The 17,461-nt window shown below is 36.4% G+C and overlaps 1 protein-coding gene and 2 long non-coding RNA genes across 5 annotated transcripts in view; 1 reads left to right on the forward strand and 2 right to left on the reverse strand.

Moving 5' to 3' along the window:
- csmd3a (CUB and Sushi multiple domains 3a) overlaps positions 1-17,461 on the reverse strand; it is a 489,960-nt gene that overhangs the window by 401,476 nt on the left and 71,023 nt on the right. For both annotated transcript variants that reach the window (XM_055211335.2, XM_055211334.2), the window contains exon 4: positions 2,721-2,915. In XM_055211335.2, the coding sequence (XP_055067310.2) occupies positions 2,721-2,915 (195 nt within the window). The remainder of the gene's footprint in view (positions 1-2,720; positions 2,916-17,461) is intronic.
- LOC129445939 (uncharacterized) lies at positions 13,981-15,851 on the forward strand. 2 transcript variants are annotated; one of them, XR_012371637.1, is made up of 5 exons: positions 13,981-14,556; positions 15,097-15,179; positions 15,277-15,408; positions 15,498-15,598; positions 15,709-15,851. It is a non-coding gene; the product is annotated as an uncharacterized lncRNA (long non-coding RNA). The 2 variants fall into 2 exon arrangements; XR_012371638.1 differs by having other exon boundaries at positions 15,512-15,598.
- On the reverse strand, positions 15,664-17,304 carry LOC141367306 (uncharacterized). Its single transcript, XR_012371639.1, has 3 exons — positions 16,778-17,304; positions 16,209-16,345; positions 15,664-15,894 (listed from the first exon to the last, which is right to left on the reverse strand). It is a non-coding gene; the product is annotated as an uncharacterized lncRNA (long non-coding RNA).

Below are 17,461 nucleotides of genomic sequence, written 5' to 3' on the forward strand. Positions count from 1 at the left end.
TGACATGCTCCGATTCCCGCATATTGGCTATTAAGCACAACATACTATAAGCTTTAGTTGCATTCATGTTGTTTGGATAGTAAACATATTTTATTTTCATTTTAAAATGCAAACCACAATACCTTGTTGGACATCAACCTGCACATGCACACCTGGTAGTAAGGTGCGGTTTGGACGATCGGATCAAGTGGATGAAAGAGACACATTCCTGTTCACACCTGGTATTTAAATGCATCTCTTTTGTCCACTTTCGACCGCTTCCATCTGATTACTTCGAGGAGATGGTCTTTGGTCAAGTCCTTAAAACATGAGCAGGAGATATGATGAGTAAATTGAGGTGCATTAATATAATGTGCGAGCAACGCTGCTTGTGTTGTTAGTCAATTAGATCAATAGGCGGTCTTTTGTGGCAGCTTGAACACATTCAACCACATGAGCGTCTACGCTACAAAAGCAATCGGGTCAAATGCGTTTTCTGCTACCTCTGAATGTGGTCGAAAGTGGACGAGCTCAAAACAATTTCATTCAATTTTCACTACATTCAAAAAACATGAACCAACTGAACTGGTAATGAGTTACAATAGTCAATTCTAAAGGTCATAAAAGCGTGGATAAGCTTCTCTGCATCTCATGCAGACAGCATATAGCGCATTGTTGAGATATTTCCAAGATGGAAGAATGCTGTGTGGCAGACGTTGGAGATATGACTACCAAAAGATAGATTACTGTCAAATATCACACCTAAGTTATTCAGCATGGAAGATGGCACAACAATGCAACCATCTATGGACAAAATATTTAACATTTTTGTTTGGAGCTATTTGGTTCAATAATAAGTATCTCTGTCTAAGGTGTGAGAAGATGTAAAGCTGGGTATCATCTGCATAGCAATGAAAACTGATGTTTTGTTTCCTGATAATATCTCCTAACGAGATATGGATAGGGCCTAGAACTGATCCCTGCGGTACACCGCATTTACGTCTGCATTTATCATTGTTCACTTGTGATACAATTGACCAAACCGCATCTTAATAACAGGTGTAAATAGAACCTCGTACAAGCTCCTCGTACTAATAATTAAAGCAAAACCAAAATTAATAACTAGATTTCGGATACACTGAGGAATTTCGCAGCGGGAATACTGTGGTTCTGGATTGATTGTGTTATGTGAAAAAAGCTCATGCAAAATACAGCACGAATTTAAAACAGGCACTGCAGAATACTTCATAAATCACCATATTAATGCAATCCCAAAAAGCAAGAAAAACTTAAAAACAAAGCTCATTTGAAATTCAATAAAACAGAATAAAACAACACAGGCACATATCAAAGCCACATTCGCAACACAGGCACATATCAAAAGAGTGCAGAAACACTGCACTAGTATCATTTATAACAAGTAGGTTCCTCATGTACCTGTAGAGTGGCAGTGACCCAAAAAGGAGGATGCTGTAGGTGATGTAATTCATTCTAAAACATCTGCAAGACTTAACCACTAAAATCAACACCCCGTCCATCTTCTCAAAGTCACACGCAAGACAAATCAAATAAACATCAAACTCCAACAATGAACAATTTACAATGACCTTGTGTACGCTACTATGAGGCTGGCTATCAAAAGTTATACATTTCATCGGCATGTGTGTGTTTCATCAAACCTGCAGTGCTCTATCAATTGAGCTACAGTGGTCTTGCCAATGGCAATCAATATATATTTTATATTTTATGCATTTTCATCCAAAGCGACTCACAATGCATTTATCAGTATATGTGTTTCCTAAGATCAAACCCATGACCTTTGCGTTGCTTTTGCTATGCTCTACAAGAAAGCTACAGAAACACAGCTTACCATATACTGTATGAGCTTACCTTGTAAGCATACAAAATACACCTCTAATGGGCTAAACAACACATCTGACTGGGCCTACAGCCACTTTAGTGTTGTCTATTTAGACAGTCTAGTGCTGTCACAACGACAGGAGTGATACTTCAGGACGGCCATTTCAGTCATATCTCTTGGGTAATGGATATATTTTCTGCGTGCGGTTCCATAAAAACATCACCTACAGCAGCAATGAGCCACTCTCAGAAATGGCTGCATGCCCTTGCATTAGATAACAAGATATCAAACCAAGTGGCTCTTCTTTTAAAGAAAGATAACACAAGCAAAACATTTCACCAAAATAGACTTGTTGGATTTTGATTGTGTGTCTAAAAAATAGACACACTGTTTAAGAAAAACTGTATTTCGACCCTTGCATCCACTAAACATCACCTTGACACCAACTGGTAATAAGAGTTGGGCCAAGAATCCAATATATTCACAATGATTTGTACCAATATAAAGTTATACAATATTGTGAGTGCTGGGTTAACGGAAGAAAAAAAACTTAATCTTTTAAGAATTGTAGACAAAAATGCAAATATCTGAGATGAATATCGCTGAAAGGCTAAAAAAATATTGCACTATAATTGTTTCAGCAGCATCATTCAGCCCAACGTTGTTATTGCAAAAACTTACAAAAAGCAAAGCTATCATTTCTTCCCAAATGTTTTTTCCTGTAATATTTTGTAATTTTATGCCATTTTCAGGCATTTTAAAATGTGACTTTGTGAGCAACTGAATACTAAGCCGGTCCACAAAAGCAGAGAGGAAATTCTGAATAATGAAAAGAAGCTCCCCAGTGTCGTTCCCCAAGCGTCCAACTATCGTTTCTTACCTCGACAGATGGGAACAGGAAAATCCCACACGGCGACATTAGATGTGCTGGTGACACATGTGAGCTGCGCGTGCCCGTCCAGGGTGTAACCAGAGACACAGTGGTACCGGATTCTGTCTCCCACATTGAAGCTCGTTCCGTTCAGGATACCTTTGGCAGGAACTCCTGGATTCCCACACGAACTGCTCTGTAGCTCTGCAGAGAGAAGACCGAAGATTATATTAATGTCACGGATGAGAATAACTTTATTACGAACACTTCACTGCTTTCTGCTGGTTGTAACAGACCATTTACACAGTTGACAAATCTACATTCACCAGAAAAAGTCATGAAAAATAACAGAAAATGGCTAATAAAAATCCTAATAAAATATAAAGTCTCAAGATATACACATAAAAACATATAAATGGAGTCGACATGTTCCAAAAGAGTGCACATTTGTGTCCCATTACTTTAAGTATCAGCAGGGCCTTAACCACAATAGACAGTCCCTTTCACACATACAGGGCCCTATTTTAACGATATAAGCGCATTGTCTAAAGCGCACGGTCTAAACAGGCGTGTCCAATTCCACTTTTGCTAATTTAACGACGGGAAAAATGGTTTATGTGCCAAGCGCACGGCATAAAAGGGTTGTTCCTATTCTTGTAATGAGTAATGGGTTTGTTTTGGGCATAACGTGAAATAAACCAATGAAAGTCTCAGCTCTCATCCATGTCTAATCCCTATTTAGAAAGTGGAATTTGTAAAATAAAAAACTAAGCGGAGGAAAAAGACCACCAGTTTAAGATTAATGTTAAAAAAAATTTATTGTTTTAATTTGTATTGATTTTTTTTTTTAGTCATGGAAGTAAAATTAGCAGATTTTTTATTGATGTAAATGTATTGATATCCTACATAATCATTGTAATCTCATAAAATAATTTGCAAATATGCAAGAAAAGGTTTGTACTCTAAAAATACTTTTTTGTGACAAACAGGAGATAAATAATTTACAAACATGCTGAGAGCTTTCAGCACTTGGACAGCACCATGTTTTTTAAAGCATTACTTAAAAATGTTTCTCATCTCACCATATTCACAGCAACAGAGTTCATCATATACAATAAACTCATGAGGTAGCATTTAAAAAAACATTTAAAAATAGATGCATTTAAAGCAAAGCATTTATTTACTTACCAGGCTACAGGTGAAGCAGCTCTATACGCCTTCTAACGTCTCATAATTTGTCCTCATCTATGTCCAAGAGACTCAATAATAATCTTTTACATTTTAATCCTTGAATTTTTCATATTTAAAAGCGTTTCTGTGCTGCTGCGCATCCATGTGTGTGATAAGCAAACCCGCGTTGTCGCCCCGTTTATAGGCGTATATTACCACTGCGCTCTTTAAATAACAAAAACAATATTGCGCCATTGACTTTAGACTTTAGAGCAGGTTTTGATGGTCAATGGCGTAGTCTATTTTAGTTGCCTCAAAATAGCAATGCGCCAACTATGCACCTGAACACACCTCATTTTCAGACCAGCACGTCCATGGACGCAAAATTGGGGCCAAATGCATTTGCTATTTAAACAACGTTGCGCTAAACTTGAAAATGATTATTGCGCCGGGTTGAAACTAGCAAAAGACACTTCCTTCGCGCATTGCGCTGCATTGCGCCAGTTGTATGATAGGGCCCACAGTCTTTACTGGTAATTTACTGGTCAATTGCATTTAACAAGTCATGTGTGAACAGAATTTTTCTGGTAAATCGGTGCTGACAATTTACCAGTAAGAGACGTTGTAAGATTACCAGTAATTTACCGGTAAGCGGTATGTGTGAACAAAAAATATAGATTACCGGCATTTAGAATGGACAACGTAATACCGTGCTGACAGCTTTGGGCCAATCAAAACGTTTTGATACAGATGACGCGTTTCCCCCCGCACTGTTTACGGACATTCCTTCATCCACTCTAAACAGGGTGAACAGCACTTTCACATTCGCTTTGCAGCCCTCTATCGGCAAAACCGCACTAAAGAAGTTTCCAACCGTCGGGTAGTGGTCCTGTAGTTCGAGTGAATACTACAAAAACTTGCTTTACGGCAGACCTACAATCCAATCAGAGCCAGCTATGCCTCAGTATTTATGACAGTGGGTAATGGACAATTACGCTTCTAACCTGTAGGGGGAGCAAAGAGCCAAAACTCTTTGGTGTTGCTTTAAGATGCAGGTTTCGTTTGACGTCGCCTAATGCAGTGTTGTTTGATCACGAGCAACTTCGCGACTGTCAGTGTTTGCCACAGATGTGAAAACAACAAAATACGGACCATGGATATAAAGTCATAACCCACCATCGTTTACAAATACAACACTGAACTCGCTGCGTGTCACAAGTAACTTTCGCTTTCTCTCAGAGTTTAGTGGTATTTTATATTAATGTGTGAATGATGTCTTACTGGTAAAAAGACCAGTAACTGCGTTTGTGAAGATCAAATTTTTGTATTTACTGGTAAATTCATGGTAATTTACCGAAATTACTGTGTGAAAAATGCTATTGACGGTGACATTTCCCTCCCAATAATCAGATACAGCTAGACTATCCACCTTAATATTTGATTACATTAATTTACATACATATAGCCATGAATGTTTTGGTCCAAGGGATGTACCGAAAATACGGCCCCTGAAAAAGGCATTGTAAGAAAAATATGACCAAAAATATAAACCATATATTACAAATATGGTTTATTATACAAATATATGTGTGCAAAAAAATGACACACAAATTTTATTAAATTAATGAAGTTAAAAAGTGTAAAATTAAACAATTATACAAAAAGTTATTTAAGTTTCGGTCCAGAATTTTTATTTCAGTCTATAACTATTAAATTGGTTCCATGTTCAAGGTGTGGTTATAGTCTTGAGTATCAAAGGTAGAAATCCCATGTGTTTAGTTATTAAAAAGGGATTAGATATGTTTGATAAACGATTATTTAGCACAGGGGTTCAAAACTATTTTGGATAGGAAAAATGTCCCCTTTTGAGGGCCAAACTTTATCATGCTGACATTAACCATACAAACTAAAATACAACTAGGCCACAAACTGCTCATTAGAAAAGATCTGAATTTACCTACTTGATTAAGTCCTCTTAAAATGAACATGAACACAGTAATAAATAAAACAATTCATTTTCTTTCCTTTGCAAATAAACATTTTGAACACTAATGAGTGCAGTCAGTTAGCTAAGGAAAGAAAATGCTATGACTGGGTTTGTTCTGCATTACCTAATAATTATCATTTTCTCTCTAAAACGGCTTTTCTGCCGTAATGATTTCATTGTTATGTTTCATTGCTCTTTTACTAAAAATGTGACAGATGTTTTTACACCTGATGCTACCAGAGCGTTTTCATTTCCCATCATAAGCTGTCTGGCATACTTATGTGTAGCCTATTAATACCCAAGTTCAAGATCCAATGAGCAATAATAAAAGAATATAAGGGTGTTTTCACATATACAGTAGTTCATTTTAAAAGAACCATAAAGTGAACCAGAAGGAACTAGCCGAATGTGACCTCAGTCATTTTGATTCAGAGCTTCCTTGCACATCAGCTTGTAATGCGTGCGGCAAAATGGGGCATATCGCTTAACATTATTACAAAAAGTGCAAAAGAATAAGAACGAATCCAGAAATTACAAGCGGAAAACAGATTTAGAACGATGATCAAAACATACACAGAGTTTACAATGTTGTAGAATTAGCTGATCTTTCTGTTTTTAATAAATCGGGTAAGGGCGGCACCTAGTGGAAAATAGCTAAATTATAGATTACCGTAAAAGCTTGTCAGGGAAGCGTCATTGGCAGGGAAATATTTTCTCTTAATTGATGGGCGGGGAAAGAGTTAAAATGAATGTTTTTGCCAAACAGACCCGAGTCCAACCCCTCCTCTGTTTGCCAAGAGCGCTTGCGACATCGAGCGACATTCATTAAGCCAGACCTGTCAATCAATTTTTAATGCACATTTTAGCGGTTACATTGGTGTTGTCATCAGACAACGAAATAAAAATAAATGGAACAGCAGGCCGAATTTTTTCTGTATGACTGGTGCGTGCAGGGCTGCATACTGCCCACACGTCGGTGCCGTTTACATTCGGGTCCAGTTGGGTTAAAAAAAAATTCCACTAGGTCGGGTAAGATTCGGGTATAATTTTCTCAGGTTGGGACTTTCTATAAAAAAACCTATTTATGCACCTGGGGTTCGAGTAAAAGTGATTCTGGACATTTCTGGTCGGCTACAGTGTTGGGGGTAACGCATTACAAGTAACGCGCATTACGTAATAATATTACTTTTCTGAAGTAACGAGTAAAGTAAGGCATTACTTTATAAATGTACACATTAATATTTGAGTTGCTTTTTTTTAAAAAAGTAATGTGAGTTACTTTTCAGTTTAATTAATTCAATGTAAAAATATAATAATGTACTGAATTAAACTGAACATATTAACGTAGAATTACACAGTCACAGGCAGAGCTTGACATTTTCGCGATCATAAAAACACCTGAAAGGCCTGAAAGTGATCAAGCCTCAGCCAAGTAAGAAAAAGTAAAGCAAAAGTAACTTAAAAGTAACGTAAGCATTACTTTCCATGAAAAGTAACTACATAACGCAATTAGTTACTTTTTTGGGGAGTAACTTAATATTGTAATGCATTACTTTTAAAAGTAACTTTCCCAAACACTGGTTGGCTACATATCTTTTGAACTTAAGTCTTATCCGAAAGTAAACAGGGTTTCCTCGCGGAAGGTCTGCATTCATTAAAAATGAGCAAATAACATATTTCAAATCAATATTTTATGTTCCTTACACTCTAAAAAAAAAAGGTTCCTTGAGGTTCTATATAGAAGTAGGTGATAGAACCATTTCTGGTTCGAAATAGAACCATTTTTTTAAGAGTGTACCTTACTTAAGAGTTAAATAGCCATGCAATAAGCTGAATAATGTACAGGAGATTATCGCCAAATAAGTCCCTTCAGTGCAATACAAGACCCTCACATAGTGTCGTGGGGTGATTACACCGTCTGGGCTTATTTCTAAGATAACAACCAGCTGTGTATACTTTTTTATCCCTTACATAACCTCTAGTAAATTAGAATAAATTCTGAATTCATGTGTCATTTGTTAGACGCTAGACAAATAAATAATCTAACATGGATGCCATGGAGGGTGACATTACCCTATCCTTAAAACCTATGAATAAAACTACAAAAGGTTAAAAAAACATGACCCAGACACATTAAATACATTACATTAAATATACATATGCTTGCAATGAGTGTAAACATGGTTTATGCTGAGCACAATGTGTTTTGTGTGGTAAAATATTGGCTGCCTAGAGATAGTAAATTATTTGAGTCATTTTGTGGGTTCTGTGCAGTTTAATTTTTGGCCCTTTTTGAAATCCGGACATTTATACCCATGAGCAGTCTTTGACAATTGGGCTTTTCATATTCACAAATCACAACTTGTGAGTATCAATTATAAGGTCTGTGTGTAAATGTAATCTTCATTTTCAGATGCGTTTCGGGCCTGTCGATCAAATGAGACTTTTATTATGTCTGTTCTGTTTCGCTTGACTTTATTGAGCCTGCTAAGGGACCAACTTTGTAATTGCTTCTTTGGAAGTAAAGAAAAGATTTAAATAATTAAAATCCTCTTTGGAAGGTAATACTTCAGCTCTCTTTCCGTACGAAGCCCGGCTCATTTTCACATTGGGCCATTTGTTTGACTGCCATAATACAGAATGCCAACCTGTAATGAACAGGAAATGCCTTCATTACCCCGGATCAGGGGCGTGAAGCTCTTTGGGACCATTCTCATGCGAGTGAAGATGGGCTGACAGATGTGCCGCGTTTCTGCGTCGTGCCCCGCCATGGAAAACAGATAGCACGTAAGCGATGATTGCTGCGAGATGCATTTGATCAACTTCAGGCACTATCGTTTAAACAGCGGGGCTCCCGAAGCGTTTGTTCGAAGTGTTGTTCCCAAAGTGCTGGCTCTGTTGTTAAAGAGAGATTAAGAGAAGTAGAAAGGGTCTCTTTGAATGACATGAAGATAATGTTTTCACAGGTGTTTGTTAACTGATGGGGAACTTTAAGACACTTTATATCGATGACTCTAGTGCTCAAATTGATATTAAATTAATGGTTCGGAAACAGCGTATTGGAGAGAAAATGTCGTAACTGCCAAATGCCGGCTATTTATCATCTGCTCAAAATATAATTTCGCATGTCTGTTGGTTTATGATCTAGATTAGATTAAGATGATTTTGGTCCCTCGCTTTACTTGTGTTTCAATGACACATTAGCATAAGAATGATGCATGGATGGCACTATAGCCATATTTGAATGATGCTCACGTGCTGTGAAATTATATAGACTTTATGTATTATCTCCATGATATTGAAGATAAATGTGATATGCGATAACCTCTTCAGACCCTGCGTCCACTGAAATGAACATTGCATGTTTTGTGGTTCAAACTAATCAAAATCAACCAATCAAAATAAGGCACACTGATTAAACATCTGAAAAATCAGGTCTGAATATGTGACCACAAAACCAGCCATGTGTGAGATTATAAATTAGCTGAATAAATACGCTTTCCATGGTTTAGGATATATGGTTTAGGATAGGACAATATTTGGCTCAGATATTACTAATGATAAATACATTATTGCTATAATTTACAAAATATATTCATTAAACATGATTTTTACTTGAAGGATAATTCCGTTATTTAACACGTTGAGTCTCATTTCTGGTTTGTTTTGGATGAACTACAGTGATGGACACTGAAATTTTGACAATGGGTCGTGTCTTGATTTTTTGACTCATTTAGAAGCGTCTCTTGACTGCTTCAGAATGGAAGTCAATGGCCATGCACAAACATGTCATTAAAACAACACTTAACGTTCATTTTCAAAACTGTGCTACTCACAGAGCGGTTCGTGGTGTTCGTTGATGATAAAAACAAATATATCGGCGCAATATATGATTTCAATCCGTGTTATTTGCTATAGTGGATCTATTTTTTCAGATACCTCACAACCGCGTATATACTTCCGCTCTATATTTGAGTCTTACAAAATGCCAAATAAAACACAACAGAAACTGTATTTCACTACACTACTTGTTTTTAATCATCAACGATCACCACGAACCATTTGTGAGTATTTCCACAAAATACAATAAATCCATGACGGTTTTTTTCAAAATGCTATAAATCTATTCAATCAATGTATAAATGTGCATTCATCTTTGCCATGATATATTCATTTAGTTGAACAGTGATATACACTGATAAAAAATAAACATTAATGTCATTAATCAGAACACTTACTTGTCATATTAAAGGAATAGTCTACTCATTTTCAATATTAAAATATGTTATTACCTTAACTAAGAATTGTTGTTACATCCCTCTATCATCATCTGTGTGCGTGCACGTAAGCGCTGGAGCGCGCTGCGACGCTTCGATAGCATTTAGCTTAGCCCCATTCATTCATTGGTATCAAACAGAGATAAAGTTAGAAGTGACCAAACACATCAATGTTTTTCCTATTTAAGACGAGTAGTTATACGAGCAAGTTTGGTGGTACAAAATAAAACGTAGCGCTTTTCTAAGCGGATTTAAAAGAGGAACTATATTTTATGGCGTAATAGCACTTTTAGGAGTACTTTGACTCGCCTGAAAAGTCTGCTCCCCTTCTCCCTCTCATAATGGGAGAGGGAGGGTGTTACTGCGCCGAGTCGAAGTACTCCCAAAAGTGCTATTACGCCATACAATATAGTTCCTCTTTTAAATCCGCTTAGAAAAGCGCTACGTTTTATTTTGTACCACCAAACTTGCTCGTATAACTACTAGTCTTAAATAGGAAAAACGTTGATGTGTTTGGTCACTTCTAACTTTATCTCTAAATGGTACCATTGAATGAATGGCGCTAAGCTAAATGCACCAGCGCTTACGTGCACGCACACAGATGATAGAGAGATGTATCAACAATTCTTAATTAAGGTAATAACATATTTTAATATTGAAAATGAGTAGACTATTCCTTTAAGATCACTGTCATTGCAGCGGTTATACTTGACGTCGTTGCTTAGCATTTTTCACAGCGATCAGCTGTAAAATGTTTTGGTCCTCTTGATTTTCGTTGACTTTGAGTAAAATTATGGAAAGTTTTTCATAAGATCTTCTGGGGTCAATGTGTTAGCATGAGAAACTTGATGCTGTCGGGAGATAAGCACCAGTCTCCCGGGTGCTTCGCGTAAATTATTAGATGTTGATGACAATCTTTCCCGTCACAGAAAACAACCACAGGTTTATCAATGCCATTAAAGTATTATTTTGTTTCGTTTGTTGATCACGAAGTACAAAGTAGATGAGGAAAACTAGGACTCTGTGTACTCGCCACACCGCCATGTTTGTTTACATTGCGTGAATGGTCCGCTGTAATTTCTGGAATGGATTTATTGCGTTCTGTAAAAAAGGAGGAGTGGCGTTTATCGCATTTTGGAAAAAAGGGAGAAAAGATGACAGGATAACACGACGGATATTGGATTTTGCGTAAAATTAATTATTTACTTTTAAATACTGACCTGATATAATACTGATTTTGGCAGTAACTCATTTTTTTCAAAAATGGCGTTTATCGCGTTTTGGAACCAAACTCTTCAAATATACCGTTAGGACTGGTTTTTGTGGTCCCGGGGCAAATACAGGGTATATCTTGCAGCCCTAAGTATTATCTACAGGTGACCATGCATTTAATACAATTACTATTGTACTACCGTAGTTTACATTTGCATCCCATAATGCCCAAACCTGATCTGTAAACAGCATTAATATAACCTGATAAAAATTCAGTTTTGTTTTGTTTTGTAAAGAGAAATCATTTTTGCATGCCATTCATAGCTTGGTGAATAGCGTATATTGTGATGTAGTAGGCAGTAAACACCAATATATATTTATGGCTGATTCATTTTGATTCGGTTGAATGCTGATGGTAGTGGTGGTGGTTTGTAATGGGACGCGCATAGCTACCGATTTTCAGTAGAGATCAAAATGGACGTTTTTGATGGCAGCAGCTGTTCAGAGATGATGTACGATGGTTTAAATCAAAGATAAAGCAGCTTAACATGTCATATATCCGGACATATCCAGACACGTGTCCCAGAGGATTAGAAATGTGTCACTTCAGGTGTACTGTATTAGTCAAACGTCAGATGGCTGAGAAGAAAATAAAGATGGTCTGCTGGTCTCTTTGACTAATACTTTATCTGACACATGGTCAGTAATAAAGTGTTTTTATTTTTTGAATGTATTTTATTTTAAAACAATTTAAATACCTGATTTGTGTACTCATCCCAGCAATAGACAGAGAACGTGTTAAATGATGTCAGTAGGGCATTGTACGGTTTTAGTAGTTGTGCAATAAAGATTTGTGTGTCAGTGCTAAATAACCTACCCATATTTGAGAGTTTTTAAAAAGAGAACAAATGAAGATAGGATGAAACTTTTTTCCATTTTGTTTGTTTGTTTGTTTGTAAGCACAGGGTCTGTTCTTTCATTTGATATATTTGTATGTCTATATATTTATAGAAGAACATTTTCCTGGAAGGCATTTTGTAAAACTTTTGTGAAAATCACAAAAATGCCGGCGGGCAGCTTTTTAAAAAAAGGCTGGCAGGGAATGAGTTAAATAACTCGATGCCACTAATATTATACCCAACCCGTGTCCAAGGCACACATGAACCTTTTAGACCCGAACTCACTCGGGTCTTGGGTCGAACCTCTGGTTTTCAGATCCAAGTGGACCCGTGCAGACCTCTAGTTCAAATGTCACCAACACACTATATGGTTTAATCACTTGTAAGTATAATTCCATATATGATATTAAAAGACATATTTTTATTACACTTTTTATAATATTAAACTGTACCTGTCAAAATGATTTGCAGCATCCAGGTTTAAAGTTTTATATGGAAATAACAAACATGCAAATGTAGAGACTGGCCAATCAGAATCAAGCTTTCGAACAAGCCGTGTAATAAAAGTGTATAGACGGTTTCAGCAGTAACAACATAAACACGTGGCTTTCGTGGTCATCACGTAACTTCCGGTAAACTCTGCGGATAATAAATAACAACAAAGTCCTAGAAACAATGTAGTTTATTTATATAAGAAGCAAAATAAACAACATGTAGATTACATAGGAACCCAAAACATTTGTTATTTTTGACGAGGTATCCGTTTAAGAATTCAGTTGCAGCAACTATTCAGACCATTAAAAAAAACAGAAACCGGAAATAAAGTTCGGACCAGACGCTGCACGAGTGCTCGATGAAACCGTCTATAAAACTTTCTACTAACTATGTTTTCTATTCTAACTCTATGTTTTCTTGTGGTATATTATTTGCTGTCCATAACTCTCAGAATAGCCAACAATATTGTATTTGTAATGCATTACCTAACATGACCCAACAAGCAATATAGTTTATCATCATCTTTTATCATCTTTGTTAATGTAAATACATTTGTTCATTGTACATTAACAGATACAACCTCTGATTTTAAATTGAAATTAGATTAATAAATGTAAAAGTATTGTTTATTGTTAGTTCATGATTAGCTAATAATTTAAATAGTTAATTTAAACTCTATTCACATCACCACACATGGCTTCTCAAACCATCTTATGAAGCACGCTTTCCCTCCAATCACTTAACATGACAGTTTAAACCATCAACACCAACATAAACATGCCAGAAACCTCCGCACGTCACCTGTCATACACACTCAGGGAAGATTGTACATCTACAACCTTCAACAAATGACACCTTTCTGTCAAAATCAACGCTGCTAAGTCAACGAAAAGATAAAATTCAAGATACATTCCTGAAAAATTAACATTTAACGTTAAATAGCTCCACACCTGATGTAATTTCATATTGTTATGGCAATGTTTAGACTTGTTAAATGGAAAACAAGACAGACACACGCTAGAAACAGGGTTCCCACACTTTAGTAACCTTCAAACTCAAGGACCTTTCAAGGACTTTCCAGGTCCAATACCCTCAAATTCAAGGACTAAATGTGGGGACACATTTCAAGTGAGAGCAAGGTTACATTGTGTTACTTTTAAAGATACACTGTTACTAGGGATGCTCATATCAGTTAATTTTCCCGACCGACAACCGTAGCTTCTAAACCGAACATTAAAGAGCACCTATTATGAGATACACGTTTTTAAACATCCTTTTGTGTGTAAGTGTGTATTAGTACATGCTAACGATATTCAAAAAGTACATACCTCAAAGAAAACGATGACGCGAGTTATCGTCTCTAACGTTCGAGGACTACAAAAAACACTCGGATTGTAGGCAACAGTTTACTTCCTGGGATTAGTGACGTAGAGAAGACCAACATTATCATAGTTCAGCCCTCTCTGCTTCGCTTGGGTACGCCCTCAAAGACGGGGGTGGAGAGCGCTGAGTCAGAAGAGAGCTAAAATGGCGGAGGTTGGGAGTCCCTGCTTTGACCCTGTTTGCAAACTCTTGTTTCATCATTTAAGCGATTAAATCTCTCGAGTAGACGCTGTCTCTTTAGATGCAAGGGCAAAATAGCACTTTATGGACTTACACAGAGGACATCATGTTTAATACGGTTCCGGAAAAATCCAGTCAGAAGTTGTTCACGGAGTTTTCACAATAACTGCTTCTCATGAACCGAAGCTGCGCGACGTCTCCTCCTGAAAGTTGGATTACCGTGCACTTCTGGATCACAGGCTGTAAGTATTCATGTTCATTATTCCTTTACTGTAAGTTAAGTTACCGGTAACCGGAGCTTAACATTATGTGCTTGTAGAGCTCAGATATAGATCTATATGTAACTTAGAGCTAAGCTTGCAAGCTAATTGTTTTGTGTTGTAATAATGTATTTCATAAACATATTTCGTACCATATTTACACACGTGTATGTTGAATTATGCAGACTATCGTTTTTATCGATGTTTATTTAGACATGTTTACAAACTTGCTAAGCTGTTCCAGCTAAACTGTTACCGTTAAAGTTTGTTCTCATGATAAAACTCAAGAAACTCAAACTACAGATGATTTGTTTAACGTTATATGTATTTTACTGTTGTTTTTACTTGAAGCTTTCTTAGATTTTGAAACGAAGTAAACACGTAATGTGTGTTGCTAATGTTGGGCCATGTAATACATTAACGTTTTAATGAATAGTCTAACGATTTATAGTCGTTGTACTCTATTGTTATAATATGTCTTTTTGACTGAATACATGTTTGTTTTATTTGTGTATATCCTAGATTCGCAGCTGGACACATCCTTCTACACTGTATGCAAACATGCAACATCATTACACACAGTACAAGGCATATGAGGAGCAAAGGTGTGTAACACATATGATGTATTTAGCTAGTGAAACCACTACCAGTCTTAAATGTATAACTGATGATGACAAAGTTTTTTTCTCTGCATAATCATAGGAACCCAGGCAGTAGCATCGTTTCACAATGTTTCAATCGCCATCATCAGTGGATGCCTTTGCCGTCCGTAGCCTGAGATTTCAGATTTGCAGCAAAACATGTGACTTTCCCATTTATTGGAATGCTGTGCAGGTATTTAAGCATTTTAGTAACTGTGTTAAAATAAAGTACGGTAGTGTTTACTTTTAAAATAAATGTATTGCTTATTTATATTTTTACAGGTTATACCTTACAGCCGTCCATTACAATGTCACCAAGCCGTAACAAAAGCAGGAGAGGGAAAGTACAAGGCTATGTTCCCAAAACACACAAGTGACATACTGTAAGCAGTAATGTTTTATTTCAAATACATTCATAATTAAAAACTTACTGTATGAAGCAGGGAAATAAATGATCAAAACAAAAGATTTATTGACTGCAATATTTGTACAGTTATGTGGATGATGTGATCAGGCTTGTGTTTGCTGAGGTATTTGAAGATAAGCTGAAGGAAACCCCGATTCCAATGGACCTGGCATCACAGTTTGAGAGACCTTCAAAGGAGGACGTGATTGCATGCCATCTTCAGTGCAGGGGTCGTCGGAAGCCAACATTCCGATCAGGAAGCTCCAAGCATATCTGGAGAACAACACACGACAGGATGATAACCCTAAAGTGTCGTCTTAAATAGCACCAGCTGACAAAGCTTTGATATGCCATTTATCTGAATAGATAGCTGTAAGAAGTGAATTGAACAATTTTTGAGAGAAGAGCACAATATGGTTACTAAAGTATGTTTATTTGTATATTGTTTAACATTTAAATATATATTTGTAATAAATAAAAAAAAATTTGACTGACTACTATATTTTCTTTAAAGTTACATCTTTTGGGTACTTTGTTACTATAATAATACTTTAGTGTTATTGGTTTAAAAATGTAATAAAACTTACTCTAGTCCTGAACCTCAAAGGCTTATAGTCGGTACAATAAATGTTCTGTGTGTAGGGATTTAGACAATTTGTGCAAAACCTGGATGATGAATCACGCAGGTAAGAGGCCCTGGAACCTGTTGCATTCTCCTTAAAACCTAATAAGTAAAAACATAGCACTTATAAGTAAGCTCTTTCATAATAAAGTTTACCATAGTAAAATAATGTAGAACTAACATTCATTGCAATGAATACTTTTTTTGTGCTACATTTGGTGTTTCCATATAGTTTGCACAATAAAATAGTATGTAAGCAGTCTTATAATAAAATTTACTATAGTATAAAAATGTAGAAATTACCAAGTGAAATCGTTTAATAATCATTTCAACAAATACTTTCTATGTGCTACATTTGGTGTTTCCATATAGTTTGCACAGTAATATAGTATGTAAGCAGTCTTATAATACATTTTACTATAGTAAAATAATGTAGAAATTACCAAGTGAAATCGTTTAATAATCATTTCAACAAATACTTTCTATGTGCTACATTTGGTGTTTCCATATAGTTATGTAGTACGTTATAATTACCTTTTGGATGTTTTTGCAACACATTTTCGTCTTCGTTTAGCATTCTGGCAGACCTAAGGACACCTAAAAAAGTTAAATCCAATCGCATTCATTGACGGAGATCGTTTATATCGTAACGGCCTTCTGAACTCTCTGGATCGAGCTCGAAGTGGTAAGGCAGTACAGACACCATCGTTTATAGAGAAATATAACGCTTGTTTACGTTGCCTCTGAGGCTGTGACTCTGTCAGAACCGTGTGTCAACCCACACGTAGTCGGGGGCGTAACCTTTCAAACACACGACGAACCCAGCTGACCAATAACAGTTGAGTAGTCATCTGACCAATCCGATTACACTAGACATTTTGGGAGGCGGAGACAGGAACTAAACCGAGCGTTTTTCAGACAGTGGGAAATCGGTGAGGTATGTAAGCAATTTATAAGACTCACAGTGCATTAGTTCAAGTTTTAATAACATGTATGTACTATGGGATATTGCAATAACGTGCTAACGTGCCAATTTATTAGCATAATTGGGGCTCTTTAACCGTTAACTGATAAGATTTTAACGGGTAGAGATTTTAATATGAAATTATCATTCAGTAAAAATACAGTTGACGGTTGTCTGTGAACTAGTAAAAACAAAATATTTAATTTGAACGTGCAAACAGCAGCGACAGATCAACAACAGAACCAGGATTCATA

This window comes from Misgurnus anguillicaudatus, chromosome 10, assembly GCF_027580225.2.
Source record: "Misgurnus anguillicaudatus chromosome 10, ASM2758022v2, whole genome shotgun sequence".
In the NCBI taxonomy this organism is placed as follows: Eukaryota; Metazoa; Chordata; class Actinopteri; order Cypriniformes; family Cobitidae; genus Misgurnus; species Misgurnus anguillicaudatus.